Genomic DNA, 17,475 nt, shown 5'->3' on the forward strand with positions numbered 1-17,475 from the left:
CTGTGCTTCCTTCCAACAAATGTTCAGAAGCCAAGTCAAGCTTCCAAAATATTTAAGTCCCTGATATTAGAAACATAATCACTATTACCACAACTATTAAAACCAGGAATATTTATAACTTCTAGTTATATCTAAACAATGTTGGCATACTGAAACTTTATTACCCAAGTTCAGTAGTAACGCCCTTAATAACAAACTCTGTATGAGAACATACCTGCAAATATGAATTTAAATCCTTCTTCCTTTTTTCTAGAAATTCTCTGTCCATGTTATTGAATGTTTTTTTACCAGGAAGCCTCAATAAATTTGCTAGATCTTCCATCTGTTAAAAGATATTCGCCATAACATATTTCTTAAAAATATCTCTATTCAATATTTACAGCTAAAATGAATTGCCATTTATTCATTTAACAAGCACATTTCAGGACCAGTGCAGATGTAATATTGCAATCTCTTAACTATGCCTAAGACTGCAATACTATACATGTCTACTCAGAGATAAGCCCCACTGAGTTCATTGGGGCTTACTCCCAGGTAAGTGGATACAGGATTTCAGCATTAACTGTGATGCTAATAATAGTTAGCTTTATCTGGACTTCCGAACAACCTGTTTCTGGACTGGACCACTCCAGGAAGAAGGTGTGAGCTGAGGCAACTGACTGCTCTTCCATACAGAAGAAAATGTCTACATGTAGAAAACCAAATGTCAGGGAGCAGGGTTCTATCTCAGCTCTCTCTCCAACATGCTCTTTTTCCATGTGTGCAGCAAACTTTTCTGTATGGAGGAACATTCAGTCATATGAACCAATACGTTCAATTCTGAAGTGATAAGGTTAAAAAGCATTTCAAATCTTCTGTTGAGAAATAGGTCTTCAATATCTATCAGATGTAGGACTCTGCTCAAAAGATAATTTAAAATTAGCAATGTCCCTAGCGTTTGAAACTGGGGAGTCAGGAATATAAATTTACCCTGTTATGAATGTCTGGGCTACATACTAGCCAAGCCCGTTTTCAGGGTCACCTTATAATTAGTTTAGTCCAGTTCCATCATATCAGGAGCACAGAACTTGCCTAAGCTTAAACTGAACCCAAAGTAGCTCATTTGAAGTGATCCCATGGAAGCTCATTCATTACTAATTTAAATTAATGCAAGAAGACACTTCATGCCTTCCACACACAAACATTAACTCCAAATACATTACCTGTTCAGTGATCCTCATGTGGAAGTCATGGAAGTCACTGTAGCGACGATACGTTTTCCACACTTCATCACCATTTGGAGATCGACGGCGAACAGTGATAGCATATAGCGCATATGTCTTGCCATGGTCATTACAAACTCCTGCCACAGTATATGGGTCATAATCAGCACAGACTAGCAATTTAAAAGAAACAAACAAACAAAATGGAAAAAGAAACGGAGGGACAAAAAAAGAGGAGGAAGACGAAAGGGCAGAAGAAACATGAAATGAAAAGATGTTGGAAATGAAAGTGGAGACAAAATGGACATGCAAACCACCATTCTCTGTGTGCAATTCTTCTTAAGTAGCATCTTATACTCAAAAAAGATGCTTTAACAGAAGCACTTCATTCAATAACTACCACTGTAATAAAAAATGCTTCTTAGAGCAAATTAAAAATTCTGAGGAATGCGTAAGAGGTAGGAGATGCTTCCAACTCAACCAAGTGTAATAGCCTTGTTTGAATTAGTGCAATGGGACTCAAATATGTTTGTCACAGACCTAGGTAGCTTGTGTGCCTGTGGTGACGAAGCAGTTGAATCATTAGGGCATGTTCCCCACCCCCCCACCCCGAATGCAGCCTCCACAGGGAGCAGCGAAATAGACTTCTTGGTTCTTTTATGAGAAAATTCCCTGGAAGGTCACCTAAACAGTATTTAGACTACTTCCTGGCAGGTACGAACAAATTAACAACAGAGTCATTGGCTAAGTCCCTCTTCTCCATACAAAGGTCTTGTAAGATGGTTTTCTCACCCTAATTGCAACTTCTATTCTATGTCGTTGTTTTTAAGCTTTTATATCAGGTGTTTTAATTATGCTTATAAATTTTTAAATCTGTCTATGTTTTAATAACTTTTTAGCCTGTTGTATAATGAATCAGTGATTGTGTTTTATGGTTTTAATGATGACTGCTATTATTTCTTACTGGGTCTGTGACAGCATAATAAAATGATGATGTTTGCAGACCTAGACAGATAACCAGTCTATAAGTCCTTCTATAAACAGACACAGATACTCTGTGGGGTCTAGAAGTCCAGTCCATGACCATTCTGTGTGTGGCTTTATTGATAGCAGGCATTTGGAATGTGGTACCAAAAACAAGCTCTTCACATGCTGCATTTGATAAGAAGGCCTGTGATCTTGTCTGTCAGTTTCAATGTTAGAACCACTGCTCAAATCTTTGCAACCTTATGACTTGATCACTGCCATGTTCAATATGTTGAATTGCTCTTGATAGCTGCTTGGAAACATCAACTGGTATAAAATTTAGTCATTGAAACTACTAAAGGTATATATGTAATAAAAAGAATATTGCACCTATTTTCCAGCATCTGCACTGGCTCAGTGATCTTCTCTAGGCAGAATTCAATATTCTGCTTTTGGTCTTTTAAAGGCTTTGAATAGCTTAGGCTCAACATAAATTCAATTTTAACTTTGCTGTTTTAAATTTGTATTTTAAATTTGTATTTCTGCACTGCTGATTTTACCTTGATTGTGCTTTTACATTGTATTTTATATCACGTTTCATACTGTTAGTTTTAGACTTTGAATGGTTTTAATTTTTGTGAACCGTCCAGGGAGCTTCGGCTATTGGGCGGTATAAAATTGCAATAAATAAATAAATAAAATATTTTGTCCCATCACTTTCTAAAATCAAGAGTGGCTCCTTGTGTTTGTGCATGCCAGATTTGGATAATGGCTTGTAAAAATCTCCTTGACAGAGGCCGCATAAGTGTCTAACTCTTCCTCAGAAGTGTCTTGCAAGAATTTTAGATGTGATCTAGTTTTTAGCAGCTAGGATTAAGCCCCTTCACTTAAAATTAACAATATTAAAGGAATTCTGAGATGTATTACCTCTTCCTTCTCTCCCAACTACTATATGGTATTTCAGCTACAACTATTTTTTGTGTGGGCCTATATATTCATTGAATAATCTAATTCCACTGAATAAGTGTGGTAATAGCAAAGTGTACACAGACAAACTTCTTTGTTTTATGCTGAATAGTAACCCCATAAACATCTTTACATGAGTGCTTAAGGGTGCTACCCAATGCATGTTTAGACTGAAAAAAGTCCTACAACTCTCAGCATAAAAAAAGCATAAAATCAGCACTACTCATAGTTACTTGAAGGAAATATGTGTTCAAATCAGTATAGATTTTTCCACCTACAAAATATACCTCAGCATTAATTTCCCTTATTTTTGATATTACGCTACCAATACAGTGAAACTGTAGGTTGTTTTCAGTTTTCTTTAACCCTTTTTTGCTAGTACAAGAATGAGCTATGTGAGCTTTGACTTAATGAACTCCCCCTCATTCTAGACAATGCCAAGACGAGATCTGAAGTCTTCACTTTTCCTTTCAATTAACCACAGTTTACTGTTTTCCATAAACTGTGGTTAACCTTAACTATGGTCACTTGAAACAAGTTAGCTTTATAATCCCATAATTAAGACAAACCAGTTTAGTTTGGGTTTGGATACAACACTAAGCTGTGATTACTCAAAAGGGAAACTTAATGCTTCTGAACTACGCTTACCCCAGGGATGGGGGCATAGCTCCATATGAGAACAAGGTGAAAGTAGCACTGAGTTTGGGGACAGCTCTAGCTCCCTGGCCAACACAGAACATAAAATGGCATCTTTTGCACTCCCCTGCCAATGGTCACCATCATTTTGGGCGGTCTGGCAGCCAATTTGGCTATCATCATGGAGCGGGACTTCTCCAATATGTATAGACATAAAATTCAGTTCCACTTCCTCTTTTATGGATTCAGCTCTTTAAAAATCTTTCCAAAACAGAAATTAAAAGAAATGGATGCTTAAAATGAAAGGATAATTTTCCATTCCATAGATCTGAAACCCAACTCTCTGGTAGCTGAACATGTTAAAATACAAAAATTTACTGGATGCAAATGGAAAATGGATGTTAGATGTGAACAAATTAAATTCTGATTCAAAACATGCAATTTCATGGTTGCACTATTATATGTTAAACAAAAATGAAACAGAGTCTAACTTTAAATAATGTAATGAGTTCAGGGAATTTACACACAATTAAATTACATTTTAATAATGCAGGAAAATGCAAAACTGCAATGTCTAGGATCCAAAGAACTGTGATGTCAGTCCCATTAGCCCAGGGAACTTATAGGATTGCTTTATTGAAGCAGCAGCTCACCCATGCTGCTTTTGAAACTAAGGGAAGCAATATGGCACAGGTCAGCTGTTAAAAAACAAAACAAAAGTCAAAATCTACTAGGCTAGAACAAGCCTCTTCATGGGCCTAAGCAGCTCTTTGTTCCTAGAGATTGTTAAGTCTAATAATTACACCAAGCAATGAGAGTTCATGAGGAGAAAAGTTAAGATAAAAGAAAAGGTTTAGATTTAAGAGATAAATGATTGTAGTGTTAATAAAGGTTTCTGAAGAAAAGTTGCACAAAATATAAATAAGGATAATATACCCAAATATTAGAAGAAGTGTCATTTACTAAACTCACCTGTATCTGAAATATACGCATGTAGTTGTATGGACTCATCAGCAGACACATTTGAAAGGTCATCTAATGACTAGAGGGGGAAAAGCCAGCCACAGTTACAACTTTTGGTACAGAAATATGTACTCCATCATTAGCAAGAACAAAGAATTGCTTTCTCAGATCAGGAGTAACCTCATCCAGCATTCCATGTCTGAAAGCCTCCAGCTGGATGCTTCTTCAAGTTCCCAAGCAGTACAGGAAGGTACTGACCAACCTCCATCCAGTACTCAAGAGATATACTGCCTGTAAACATGGAGATTCCATGTCTAGAATCACTCACTAGACCTATCTCTTCATGTGAACTGCTCAGAGAGCTTCAGCTATTTGGTGGTATAGACATGAAATAAATAAATAAATTTCTCATTGGATCTTCCAGAATGAAAAAAGAATTTCCTTCATGTAGTAAACTTGCACGTCAGACAAAGTTTTAGTATATCTTTCCCCCTGATGTGCATTTCTGTGCTTGTTTCTGCATTCCCCATTGTAGTAATAAGGTAACTTCAAAATAGTTTGGAGTTGAAATAGCCTCAAAAATCAAGTGTATCCTCAACTCTCAACTCCACCAACTATAATCTGCCACCACTAATAAAAATTGGCTCTTTTTCATTAGTTAAGTAAAGCTTTCGTTGATTAATCTTCTAATTAAACAGGTTACCTCAAGAGCAATGCAAATAAATAGGATCGCTACATTTTTCTGGCATTGCTCTTGCAGCTTTAGTAGCAGACTGACACAAGAATTTATGTGGGTAAAATGTTTCCCAACAAGGAGAAAAGCTGAAAGAAGGCATCACTTGTTTAATTTCGGATTTCTGATCCAATTTACCCCCAACCAATGCAAGTGCTATTTATTTATTTATTTAAAACACACATGGATGCTCTTATTTATGTATTGCATCTAGTTAGTCCAACATTCTACCCACTACAGATCTCCACACTACTTTAAAAGCCATAATAAGTGCTAACTAAATATTAGCATGTTCCAAAACTATATGGGGATGCACATGTAGAGCTGTCCATCTTTGACGTTAATAAGCAATTTCAAACTTCCCAATATTAATTCCCTTGAGGATTACTAAACAGAGTTGATCATACTTAAGAAAGTTCCTAATATTTTACTTAAGTATTAATTTAAATGTAAGTAGATGCTGCTTTAATCAAAACAGGCCCAGTTTCACTCAAGACAAAAAAATAACTTAAGAAAAATGGGTAAGACCACACTGCTTAACTTCACATTTCTTTTTGTTCAATAATGGAAGAGGTTTGGGCCAAACTACACAGAACTACACAGATATAATTCTCACACGCACCCACACTGGTAAATAGAACCAGTGCGGCACTTTAAAGACTACAAAATGTGTTGGTTTTTTAGGTGCCACAAGAGCTTTTGTTCTTTTTGCTGCAACAGACTAATATGACTATCCCACAGGTAAATAGATTAACACTATAATTTTATGACTTCTATAATGTTGAAAAAGCACTTACCAAGTTAATGCTGCCTGTAGGAGAACCATTAAATGATTCTACCAAGAAAGAAAGAGACTTGTACATGAAATTGTAAATATTTAAGTAGGTTAATACGTAAAGCATTAAGCAAACAAGGAATCTGTACTAATTACCATGACTTCTCCATGACTAGCAAGTCTAAATTAAAACCTATAACTAGATGCAATGTGTTACTAATACACACATATTTAGCCTAAACATGAATTTTACTTTATTTTCCATATTCGGTATATTTGATGCAAAAAAAGAAATCACCTACCTGACCCCCAAATGAAATAGGACAAGTAATCTAAACAATGCTTCACAACATATCAAGCATTAACAAGAAGACTGTCCCATCAGTGCAAACATGCTATTCTCTGGAACATAGGCAGTAAGGCTAAGCATAATTCTGAATTCAGGAGACATCGCACTTACTCCTACAAAAGGGTTAAATTGACTGATGTTGCTTGCAAAGGGAGGTGCACAAACCTTTTCCCCAGGCCTCCTCAAAATTCCATGGTTGAAGAAGAGCTTAAAGGGCTTTAAACTGGGGATGTGCTAAGGAGAGGTCCAGTACATGGACCTAGGACAGGTATTTACTTGAGAGGTGAATGTTAGCAAATATCTTGGATACAGAGTGCTGCTAAAGTCCACGGCACTATCATATGTGAGTCTCTTTTTAGCCAAATTTTGTTTTCCCTGAACAACTAGATCTATTCAGAATTAAAGCATTTTGATTATAGTCATGAAACGTTTAAAATAAATAAGTATACATAATTGGGCAAAAGAATAATCTGACCATTGCACAGATGGTTTGAGGTACAAAAAGGAACAGAAGCGTGGAGCTTCATGGTCAAAATAATACCAAAGAAGAAAATACTGGAAGTACACTATTTCAAATCAGATTAGAACAAACAACATTGCATAGGGTAGGGTAACTAGCGGTATTCTAGCCGTGATATCTTTTAAAATTTAACAGAAACTCAAAGCTATTGCTACCACATACCACTAGGAGTCAGCAAAGCACACCTATTATATATTTAGCCATTTCTATGTATGTAATAACAGCACCATATTCGATACTGATAAAATTAACAGTGACTACGGAAAAGCAGAACTAGATTATTTAATAAACATGATAATAGCAATTTAACCATACAAAATAAGGGGAAAGAAATACTCTAAACTGTCAGAAGATTGGCCATGTTTGTCTGAAGCAGTGAAAGGTAAAAGTGCAGGCTTTAACAATTTCACTTGCCATAATGACACACCCGTTAGCAAGCATTTCAAGTGGGAAGAACTTCAGCTGGTCCTGAGCCTCAGAGTCCATCGGCTGGAACCACATTTGCCCTACATTTCTTTCATGCCATACAAAGCAACAGGTAGGGGAAAGGCTTTCATGCAGTGCTCCTCAGTACTGCTGCATTGTCTGAAACCTCAACCTGAATTATCTTTCCCACAGGAGAGAGAGGTGGGGGAAAGGCTTTCAGGCAGTACAGTGGGCACTGGGGTTCAAGACTCCAGCACCAAACAGTGGTTAAAACTCATTTCTTTTTCCCTCAGGAGCGATCCCCTTCACCAAGCAGTAGGTGAAGCAAAAAATCATCTACCTTTCCCACCTTTAATTGGGATGTACAGCAGCAGCTGTTTCCAATCCACAAAGTGAATGGAGCAACTCAGAGCTACAATTTTTGGCTTGACAGCAAGATCAGACAAAAGTGGCATAACGTCTTCAACCATTTTTACATTATGTGATTTCATAGGCAAAAAGCTACTACACTGATCCAACATCAATGCCAGCATTTATTTTTGTTACAAAATAAAATGTGTTAGGATTATTTCAAATCATGATAAATTCCTATTCAAAGAGCAGGTCAGTTTATGAAACTCATGTACATTGCTGCATTGGTTATGAGTTTCTGGAATGTACACTGAATGCACATCACATGGTTGCAATGATCTAAATTATTGTTTACCATTCTTTGAAAAAAGTTTTCATACTTGGAAGTGATTTTCACTAGAAATTATTTTTGTGTGTCACCATCATTACGAAGTGATAAAATACAACAATGCCTTTTACCTGAGCCTGTATACATAATTTTGCATACAATGGGATTTAGCCTAATATGCCATTTGACAAAAGCACAAACACAGACAAATAATGTAAAATTCACACTTGAATGCAGTTTGATTTAGAGAACTGAATATTTCATGACTACTTCCTACAGACTGATTTGAGAAAAGTGTTTGAAAAATTCTGGTATTCATTTTACTTAGATGCATTTTGTAAAATGTCAGAATTATCCAAAAGACAATAAACAAATTTAGGGAATTGTTATACATTTGTGATGTTTATTTAGATTCCATTATGTAAAATATAGTTAATACAACCAAAATTGATTTTAGTTTGGAGTTCAAGTCCAAATATTAGGTTTACATTCTGCAGTAAACAAACATATTGAAAGACATATGGATATTGTCCACAATTTTACAATGGTGAAACTTCCTTCTCCTATCATCTCTTAAAAGCATTTTGTTTGTGCTGCATTGTAGAAACTAGAGCTAAGCAAGTAATGAAGTGGGGGCTTGATCATATTTTTTAGTCTTATTTTATTAGGCTCCATTCACACATTTTTGTTCTTAAATTGTTATAAATCCTGAGCCTACAGGATGCGACAGAGTAAACATTTAAATAGATTCAAAACGCACAGGGAGTCTGTGTTAGCATAACACAATAAGCCATGGTGGAGCCATGTTTGCTTCAGATTGGCCTGTCGTGTTGTCCATACCCAGCCAGAGTGGCTTGGGCGGGGTTAGCAAACCACGATGCTTCGTTCAGACAACATGACAAGCCAGTTTGAAACAAACATGGATCACAACCCACAATGGCTTTTATCATGTTATGCAAACTCAGTCACTAAGTAGGTGTTATTTAATTTAATCACAAATAAACAAAAAAATATAATAAAAGTTCGAAGTCAACTTACCTCCTTCACCATCATCTGATCCTCTGAAACTAGGATCCTTTAGCATATCTAGTTCAGCAAGCATCCGCACATAAAGGCCATGCTGTTTGAATGAAGGATAGAATCTTTCATCCCGCAACATCAAGTCATATACCTTTTGGAATAAAAATGCAGTATTACCCAAGCCTTATAATCAGATTAGTTTATAAAATATCTCTTAAAATTGTGGCAGGGCACCCATGCTATTTGAGGAATCCTGATAGGCCTTACTGTGTTGAAAGCTACATGATCCACACTGTGCAGAGGAGAGTTCCTGCACAACCGTTGTGTTGTGTGGAGGGCTCTGTGGAGTTCTCCATCGCATTGAGTTGACTTTTCCCACTGGCTACAGGAGTGCCTCCTATTGTGCTTGGAGTTCTATAATGTAAAAACTGCAGCCCCAGATAAAAGGAGACAGTTGACATGACACAGGGGTCTGGAAACAAAGCCCTATGAAGAGAGACTGAAAGAACTGGACATGTTTAGCCTGGAGAAGAGAAGATTGAGGGGAGACATGATAGCACTCTTCAAATACTTAAAAGGTTGTCACACAGAGGAGGGCCAGGATCTCTTCTTGATCATCCCAGAGTGCAGGACACAGAATAACAGGTTCAAGTTAAAGGAAGCCAGATTCTGGCTGGACATCAGGAAAAACTTCCTGACAGAGCAGTACGACAATGAAACCAGTTACCTAGGGAGGTTGTGGGCTCTCCCATACTAGAGGCATTCAAGAGGCAGCTGGACAACCATCTGTCAGGTATGCTTTAGGGTAGATTCCTGCATTGAGCAGGGGGTTGGACTCGATGGCCTTATAGGCCCCTTCCAACTCGGCTATTCTATGATTCTATGCTCCCAATTCTGAACTTCAGTGCCTCAACTCAGAACACGGCTTGTCATTACATGCGTGAGTCATGGCGAACCACAGGCTTGCAAGCTCTTCACCTCCTTTCCTCCCTCCTTTGTGGGTGATTTAAAGCTTTCATTCATGATTTGTAATCAAGCTCAGCTTCCCACTTTGTCCATTGTTAACTAACTTTCGTTTCTCCAAACCATAGTTAACTAACTAGTTCATGTATGACTAAATTGGATCAACATTTGAACTGTTCAGGGAATCCCTTTGTCATACTGTTAAATAAATGAGTGAAGAAGCACCACTATTAGGAGATTGGTAAATTTTGATTTGCATCAAGCCATAGACAGCAAGCTGTGAGAGTTGCATATAAGGGAAATAATGAAATATTATTTCCAAGATAATTTTGAATTTCAATCTAAAAACAGCAAAATCAATCCTAAGCAAACAACTTCCACCAATACATATGAAATAGAGGATGAACATGCTCTACCTTTCTTTGAATCTCGTCAAAGATTTCAGGAGTTGGATCCTCATTATTCAGTTTTTCTGCCAGCTTTGCTACCAAGGTATCACCAATATTAACTCTTGGGGATGCCTGCCATAATGAATTAAATAAACTTATCTTAATGCCATCCATATGATTTTTTTAAAAAAATCAGCCATTATTATTGCATTATTAAAGCTAGTGATAGAAAACAAAAATTAATGACTCAACAGTTATTTTAATCAAATCAAAGAGTATCTCTTAGATCTACCATTACCTTCAGATGTAGAATAGCTATGTGAGTGCACTCAAGTAATTCAAGGCACACTTACTATGCCCATGGTTTTGTTTTCAGCATCTCAAAACAAATTAATATTTATGGGTGGGAAGTAAGTTTAATTAATTTACTGAGTCCCCACGCTGCATCTTATCCCTTCAGAAGAAATAAAAAAGTGTAATTAAACAACCAAAGACTTTGGTTCCTGGTTAGAATTCCCAAATTCAAATTCAGCTGAACACCCAAAGCCAAGAATATGAAAGTGCTTTGAAGTAAAAAATAAAAGCAGATAGATACTTGGCTTTTGGAAATCGTTGTGATGGATTTTAGTGTTGTTTTAATGTTTCGCTATGTTTTTAATTGACTATGTTTTGAACTTCTTGTAAACTGCCTTGGTTAATCCCAGATGGTATAAAAATACAACCAATAATAAATAAATAAGTTCACCAGGGCTATTTCATATTCAAATATTAGCCTGCCGGTCAGCAGCCTGATCCTACGATTCCTGTGCTGGCAAATAGATGTTTAGAATAGGGCTATCAGGTGTTTCTTCAGGAGACAAACGCTAAATGCCAGTATAACACTGGAAATGTTCACTATCAATATACCAGACATAAAATAGGTAAGATCTTTTACTGAATCACCTTGAGCTGGTGCTGGTACCTTACCTGTTTTGTAGCTTTTATTGGTTAGGTTATACAACATAACAACTTTATATGCCCAGACTGCTGACTCTAATTATTTTAATTTACGAAGTTCTTCTTTTAATTTACTTCTTCAAATATATTCCAATTCATATAAAACCCCATTCTTACCTTCTCTGACAAATACTGATCATAAATTCCAACTGCAGCTGTTCTTAACAGGCCTTTGGTTTGTGTAGTCTGATGCATTCCATCTTTCTGAAGGCTCAGTAATACTTCCAGCTGTTTCTGTGCTGTAACCCTGTATCCTTCTACTGTCATCCAGAAAAAGAGATGCGCTTGGCCTCCCATTTGCTGCATGTAATCTACAAAATCATCATCATCATTATCATCAAAATCCAACCTTACCATTAGGATAAAAAAAGTATTCTAGAAACTACTATGGTACTGTATTTCTTCGTTCTAAGACGCACTTTTTCCCCCATATAAACATCTCTAAAAACGGGGTGCGTCTTAGAATCACGGGTCATTTATTACTTCTTAGAATCAAAGCTTTTTTTCTGTTGGTGGTACTGAAATTAGTGTGCGTCTTACAATCGATGGCGTCTTACAATCGAAGAAATACAGTAGATAAAACACACACACACACACAATTAGCCAAATGATCCTGATCTTGGATCAGAACCATTGCAAACATAATTATATAATGTTGTAAACCGCCCAGAGAGCTTTGGCTGTGGGGCGGTATATAAATGTAATAAAATGAATAAATAAATAAATATAAATTACTTATGAACATGATCCATTAACTTTGGCAGCAACAGAGGTGGAATATACTGTATTTCTTCGGTTCTAAGACACACTTTTTCCCCCATATAAACATCTCTAAAAATGGGGTGCGTCTTAGAATCGCGGGTGCATTTATTATTTCTTAGAATCAAAGCTTTTTTTTTTTCCTGTTGGTGGTACTGAAATTAGTGTGTGTCTTACAATCGATGGCATCTTAGAATCAAAGAAATACGGTAGGTGCATAGATTGAATCCCTTATTGAGGCAATCTTGAGTAGTAGCTAAGAGGAGATGGGTTTATTTATAAATGGCAAATTAATGTGTGAGTTTACATTCAATCTAAGCTGGTGAGAGGACTTGATTTTTCAAGGTAAGCAAGTAAAGTAAGGTTGATAGGAATTATTTCACAAGCAACATTTCCAGGCATATGTGTAGACGGAAAGCTGTGGAGTGGTGTGTGCCACTGTCAGCCCTGCTACTTGTAAAATAGGACTGAAAATGTCTGGGTTGAAGGTAAATGACAGCATTCTAAAGCAGCAATAGTCTGTTCAGTTTGTAAGCCCAAGAACCAACAATGCCATTTGCTCATGTTATATCATGAAGTCAGTGTTATGTAATATTGGAAGGGAAGACCTATGCTGAAGTGTCATTTCTCCTTCTCTTTTTTTGTTTTTGTATGCTTATAGCATCCTATGAAATTCTTTCATACCCACTCATACACACAACAGAATTTTTAAACTACTGTTCACTTACCCATAAAAAATTGTAGTGCAACATTGTTTACTAGAATGTTGTCCAAAGGGACTGTGCAAAGTTTTCCAAAGTTTGCAGCCAGCTTCACAGTATCTATTTCCTGGATAAAGACAACAGTGTATTAATAGGATGCTAAAATTAATATAATGACAACATAAAGACCAAGAAGTGCAATCTTCCCAAGAAAAAATTTCCACTTCCTACATAGCAACATTTTCAGGTGTGGGTACAGGTGGTTCTCTGTATCACTAAGCCAAGCAATCAGGGATGCCCACTATCCACAGGTGGGATCTTCAGCTAAGAAAATCTGGGGATCAATACTGCTCATTGTGTAATCTCATATACACCTTAACATTTTGTTCTGTGATAACAGCAATAGCAATGGATTCATTGAGCTGGGGAAGTCATTCAAACATGATGCTAGCTATAACAATGCTTGCTAGAAACCAGGCAAGGAAAGGCTCAGGGTCTGACTCCAATAGCAAACTGCTACACAATAACTGATACACAACAGTGTTATTAGACTGATGTGAGAGGAGATTGAATCTAAGTTGGCAAACTGATGTATGATTACCCACATATTTATATAATATCAATAGATTTTGTGTGAAGTATGTAAGAACACTAAGCTCCAAAATATTTTGTTTCCCATTATTAGATTTGCAAAATGTGTCGTTATACATTAGTCCAAGTATACATTTTTAGGTCTCACACACATTCTACCAGGGGAAAACATACTTACTTTTCCTGACTGCAGCCTCAGTATTCTTGAATCACATACTTTCTTCACAAATAATAAGCTATTTATTTGATTTTTTATAGTGTTGATATCTGAAAATAAATGGACTAAGAAGTAAGGCTCAAAGGACTGGAGACATTCAAGTAGGTTTCTGGAGTACTATGAAGCATTGCTTAAAGCTGTTCATAAGGAAGAGAACACCAAGAGACACTGTAAAAGAAATACTGTGCTTTTTAGAAAAACTGATTATTATGTTTAGGCATGGGAAACTGTTAGTGGTTGTACATACTTTAAATAAATAGTGATGTCAGCAGATGGATACAACACTGAGCCACTTTTATCTTGGACTGCATTTGAGAGTTTTTAAAATGAGTATTTCTTAGAATAATAAAACCATAAGAAGAAACTCATGGCAACTAGAAAGTGGTTCAAATTCTAGTGATACTATAAAAATTTTAGAAGAGATGGTACAAACATGAAATGAGACACTAAAACTGTTTTTGAGCTTTGTTGTGGACACAAATCCAGACATGCCACTTTAATTTCCCCTATATTTATTTATTACATTTCTATATTGCCCAATAGCTGATGCTCTCTGAGAGGTTTTGCCTCAGCTCACCGGTTGAAACCCCACAATCAGGACTGCATGTATCCTCTGATGTTTTTACTGAGCTATAAAAGCACAGAATTTACTAAGGGGATTATTTACTAATGGGGAATTCATAACCCTGAGCTCAGCCTATTTTACAAGATCCAAAAATAAGTTTGAAAGTGTATTTATTTATTTGTTTATTCATTACATTTCTATACCGCCCAATAGCCAGAGCTCTCTGGGCGGTTCACAAAAATTAAAACCATTCAAAGTATAAAACAACAGTATAAAACCGTAATATAAAATACAATATAAAAGCTCAACCAGATAAAAACAGCAGCAATGCAAAATTACAAATTTAAAACACAGAGTTAAAATTTATTTATAGACTGTTAAAATGCTGGGAGAATAAAAAGGTCTTCACCTGGCGTCTAAAGGCATATAATGTAGGTGCCAAGCAAACCTCTTTAGGGAGCTCATTCCACAGCCAGGGTGCTGTGCAAAATGCCTTATGAAATCTCATGAACCAGACCCAGAATGAGCAGAATTTACATTGCATACGTTCCTTACATAGCTCCTTTACTGCCCAATGACCACCAGAATCAGAATAAGCTAGCCAAAATAAATAAATAAATAAAAGCCTTGCCAAGCGTTCCTTTGTGGTTTCAGAACACCCCCTGAATGGCACATTGGGCTTGTTCCTACATTCAGCTGATTTATGGCTTATTTAAGCCACAGTGTGACCCAGGCACCAGCCTTTGAAATCTAAAATGCATTCGTAATACTACCTTTTACTCAAAAACCTTTATTAAATTCTTGAATCAGGCACAATCCAATTAAAAATGTTAAGGCTACTGATATCTTTATTCCTCACCTCACCCTTCAACCCCACTCGCTTACCCTAAATAATGAAGGCCATTATCCTCTGTGGTTCAGTTGATAGTATTGTCTTGGACATCAGCCGCTGAGGTATAAAAATTTGCTATGAACCCTCTGGGTGGCTTTTTGCATCTATGCCAGGGGTGGGCAACTTCAGGCAGTTCAGGGGCCAATCCTCCACCCACCTACACCATGGTAGAGCAGCTAACCCCCACCCACTGAGCCCCCAAAATTGGTGGCAAACCAGTATTGAGACTTTATAAGGCCAAATTTAGCTTAAAAATGGGTGTTGCACAGAAAAGAAGCTTTTAGGAAAAGAAATGCCATCAAACGAGAGTATACCATTTTTAGTATGATAAAAATGACTGTAGACAAAATATATGTTTTTGTATTCCTTGAGTGTGCCTCCCAATCAAGTATGATGCTTAAAAGAAGTGTCATCAAAAGTCTGACCCTATTAGTTCAGCATCCATCTACTGAATGGAAAAAAGAAAAAGAAAGTGTATATTTTACCAACACACCCTTGCCTTGATTGGTTTAAATATTAAAAAAGTATCGTACTGAAAATTCTTAGTTTGGAGGCTGCTATATGAAGGAAAAACAAATGATTTTAAGTTGCAAATGAAAAACATTAAAATACAAACCATCTCCAGCTGTATCCAAGGATCGAAGATACTGCAATTCTTCTGCTGCTTTATCCCTTACTGCTTCCAACTCCCCTACTCTGTCACTTACTTTAACAATGTTCATAAAGGCCTCATAGTTGCAAATTGAATCACGAATCTAAAATATGAGGGAGAAGATAACACATGTCACAATATATATACATATATATAAATAATAACCTATGTTTTCCAAACAGCAGAATTTTGGTATATAAATATGTAGTGGCTTTCAATACATTACAGCTCAATTTAATCTTATTTGTTTTGGCAAATTGGTGTTTTTAAAGTCTCCTCATTTCTATATTAGTATTTTCATGGTGTTTATAATAATGTCTTTGCACTTCCTTAAGGTGCAAAGTTCACAACCCAACCTTCATTATCTTCCTGTTATCAGCATACATCGCTCCATGAAGGTGAGGACAATAAAAATCTTTACAGCTCACTGCTGAAGGAGCACACATGATCATATTTATACATTACCCCCAAAAGAAATTAACAGAAATGCAGTGCCTCAACATTGGATTCCAAGTCAGAACATTAATGGAACCAATGCACAGGCACACACCCAGAGCATCCCCCTATCCTCCTCTCTTTTTAGGCTAGCACTTTTCTAACAGTACGGTAATAACCAGTGGTTATTATAATTTCATAAAGCACTTACTCATGGAAGAAGTAGCATGGTAAACCAGAACATAGGAACAGAGGTAAAAAAAAAACATTCCCCATTCTGATTATTACTATATGAAATACTACTAGTTCAATGCTGGCTTTTTTTAATGTCACAAAATAAATCGCCTTACTTCAAATACGCTAAAATGCAACTGAACTACTTTCCACTCAAACTAATGTTGAATGTTGCTAACATAAATTTAGAATGTTCCAGTCTTAGAAAACACAGTTTTGGAATGATTAAAAGCATAGGTGTACATTTCATAAAACGGCCGAATTCAGCTCAGACCGATTTGGAATCCATCTGCTTTGACTTGGATACAGAACCTGAGTTGAGATTTGGAAATCCAAGGTTTTGTGCCTGTCATAGACTACCATGGGAATTTTTTTTTAAATGGCTATAACTTTTTCTCCTTTCATTGTCACACTTCGATGATATTTAAAGGCACGCTAGTCCCTTGGGAATAGAATACACCCATCAAATGTCAGAAAAATGGATAAAGAGGAGCTGTGCTATGCATTTTTATATTAAAAATGAACTGGCAGTAACTTTATTTCTGAACAAAATTGGGCAAAATTTGCAGTATAGTTTCCCCTGCTGATATAACACATGTTGATTTTATTCCCCTTTCCTCTCCCCAAGATTATTTGGTTAATTTGTATGAAAACTGTACATGTCATAGATGTGTTCCCAGGAATGAAACTTGCAAAGTTTTAAAACGCTATTTGCATGGGCTAGGAAGTTATGATTTAAAACCAGTATAAAGCTTTTTTCATAGTGACCTTTGGTAGCATGTGTATTATTGTCCATCGCATGGTCCCATTTTTGCCCTCCCCGAAAGCACAGTCATTGGGCAGCCT

General features: G+C 36.5%; 1 protein-coding gene across 3 annotated transcripts in view; it reads right to left on the reverse strand.

Annotated features, from left to right (window-relative positions):
* Window positions 1-17,475, reverse strand: part of SNX13 (sorting nexin 13) — a 94,734-nt gene that overhangs the window by 20,079 nt on the left and 57,180 nt on the right. For 2 of the 3 annotated variants that reach the window (XM_063123636.1, XM_063123634.1), the window contains exons 10-19: window positions 15,925-16,063; window positions 13,813-13,901; window positions 13,071-13,170; window positions 11,701-11,894; window positions 10,615-10,719; window positions 9,254-9,386; window positions 6,264-6,301; window positions 4,743-4,812; window positions 1,203-1,375; window positions 215-322 (exon numbers count right to left, since the gene is read on the reverse strand). In XM_063123636.1, coding sequence (XP_062979706.1) covers window positions 215-322; window positions 1,203-1,375; window positions 4,743-4,812; window positions 6,264-6,301; window positions 9,254-9,386; window positions 10,615-10,719; window positions 11,701-11,894; window positions 13,071-13,170; window positions 13,813-13,901; window positions 15,925-16,063 — 1,149 coding nt within the window. The remainder of the gene's footprint in view (window positions 1-214; window positions 323-1,202; window positions 1,376-4,742; window positions 4,813-6,263; window positions 6,302-9,253; window positions 9,387-10,614; window positions 10,720-11,700; window positions 11,895-13,070; window positions 13,171-13,812; window positions 13,902-15,924; window positions 16,064-17,475) is intronic. The other variant, XM_063123635.1, reaches the window with a different exon arrangement.

The sequence above is a fragment of the Elgaria multicarinata genome, chromosome 1 (genome assembly GCF_023053635.1).
Source record: "Elgaria multicarinata webbii isolate HBS135686 ecotype San Diego chromosome 1, rElgMul1.1.pri, whole genome shotgun sequence".
Lineage (NCBI taxonomy): Eukaryota > Metazoa > Chordata > Lepidosauria > Squamata > Anguidae > Elgaria > Elgaria multicarinata.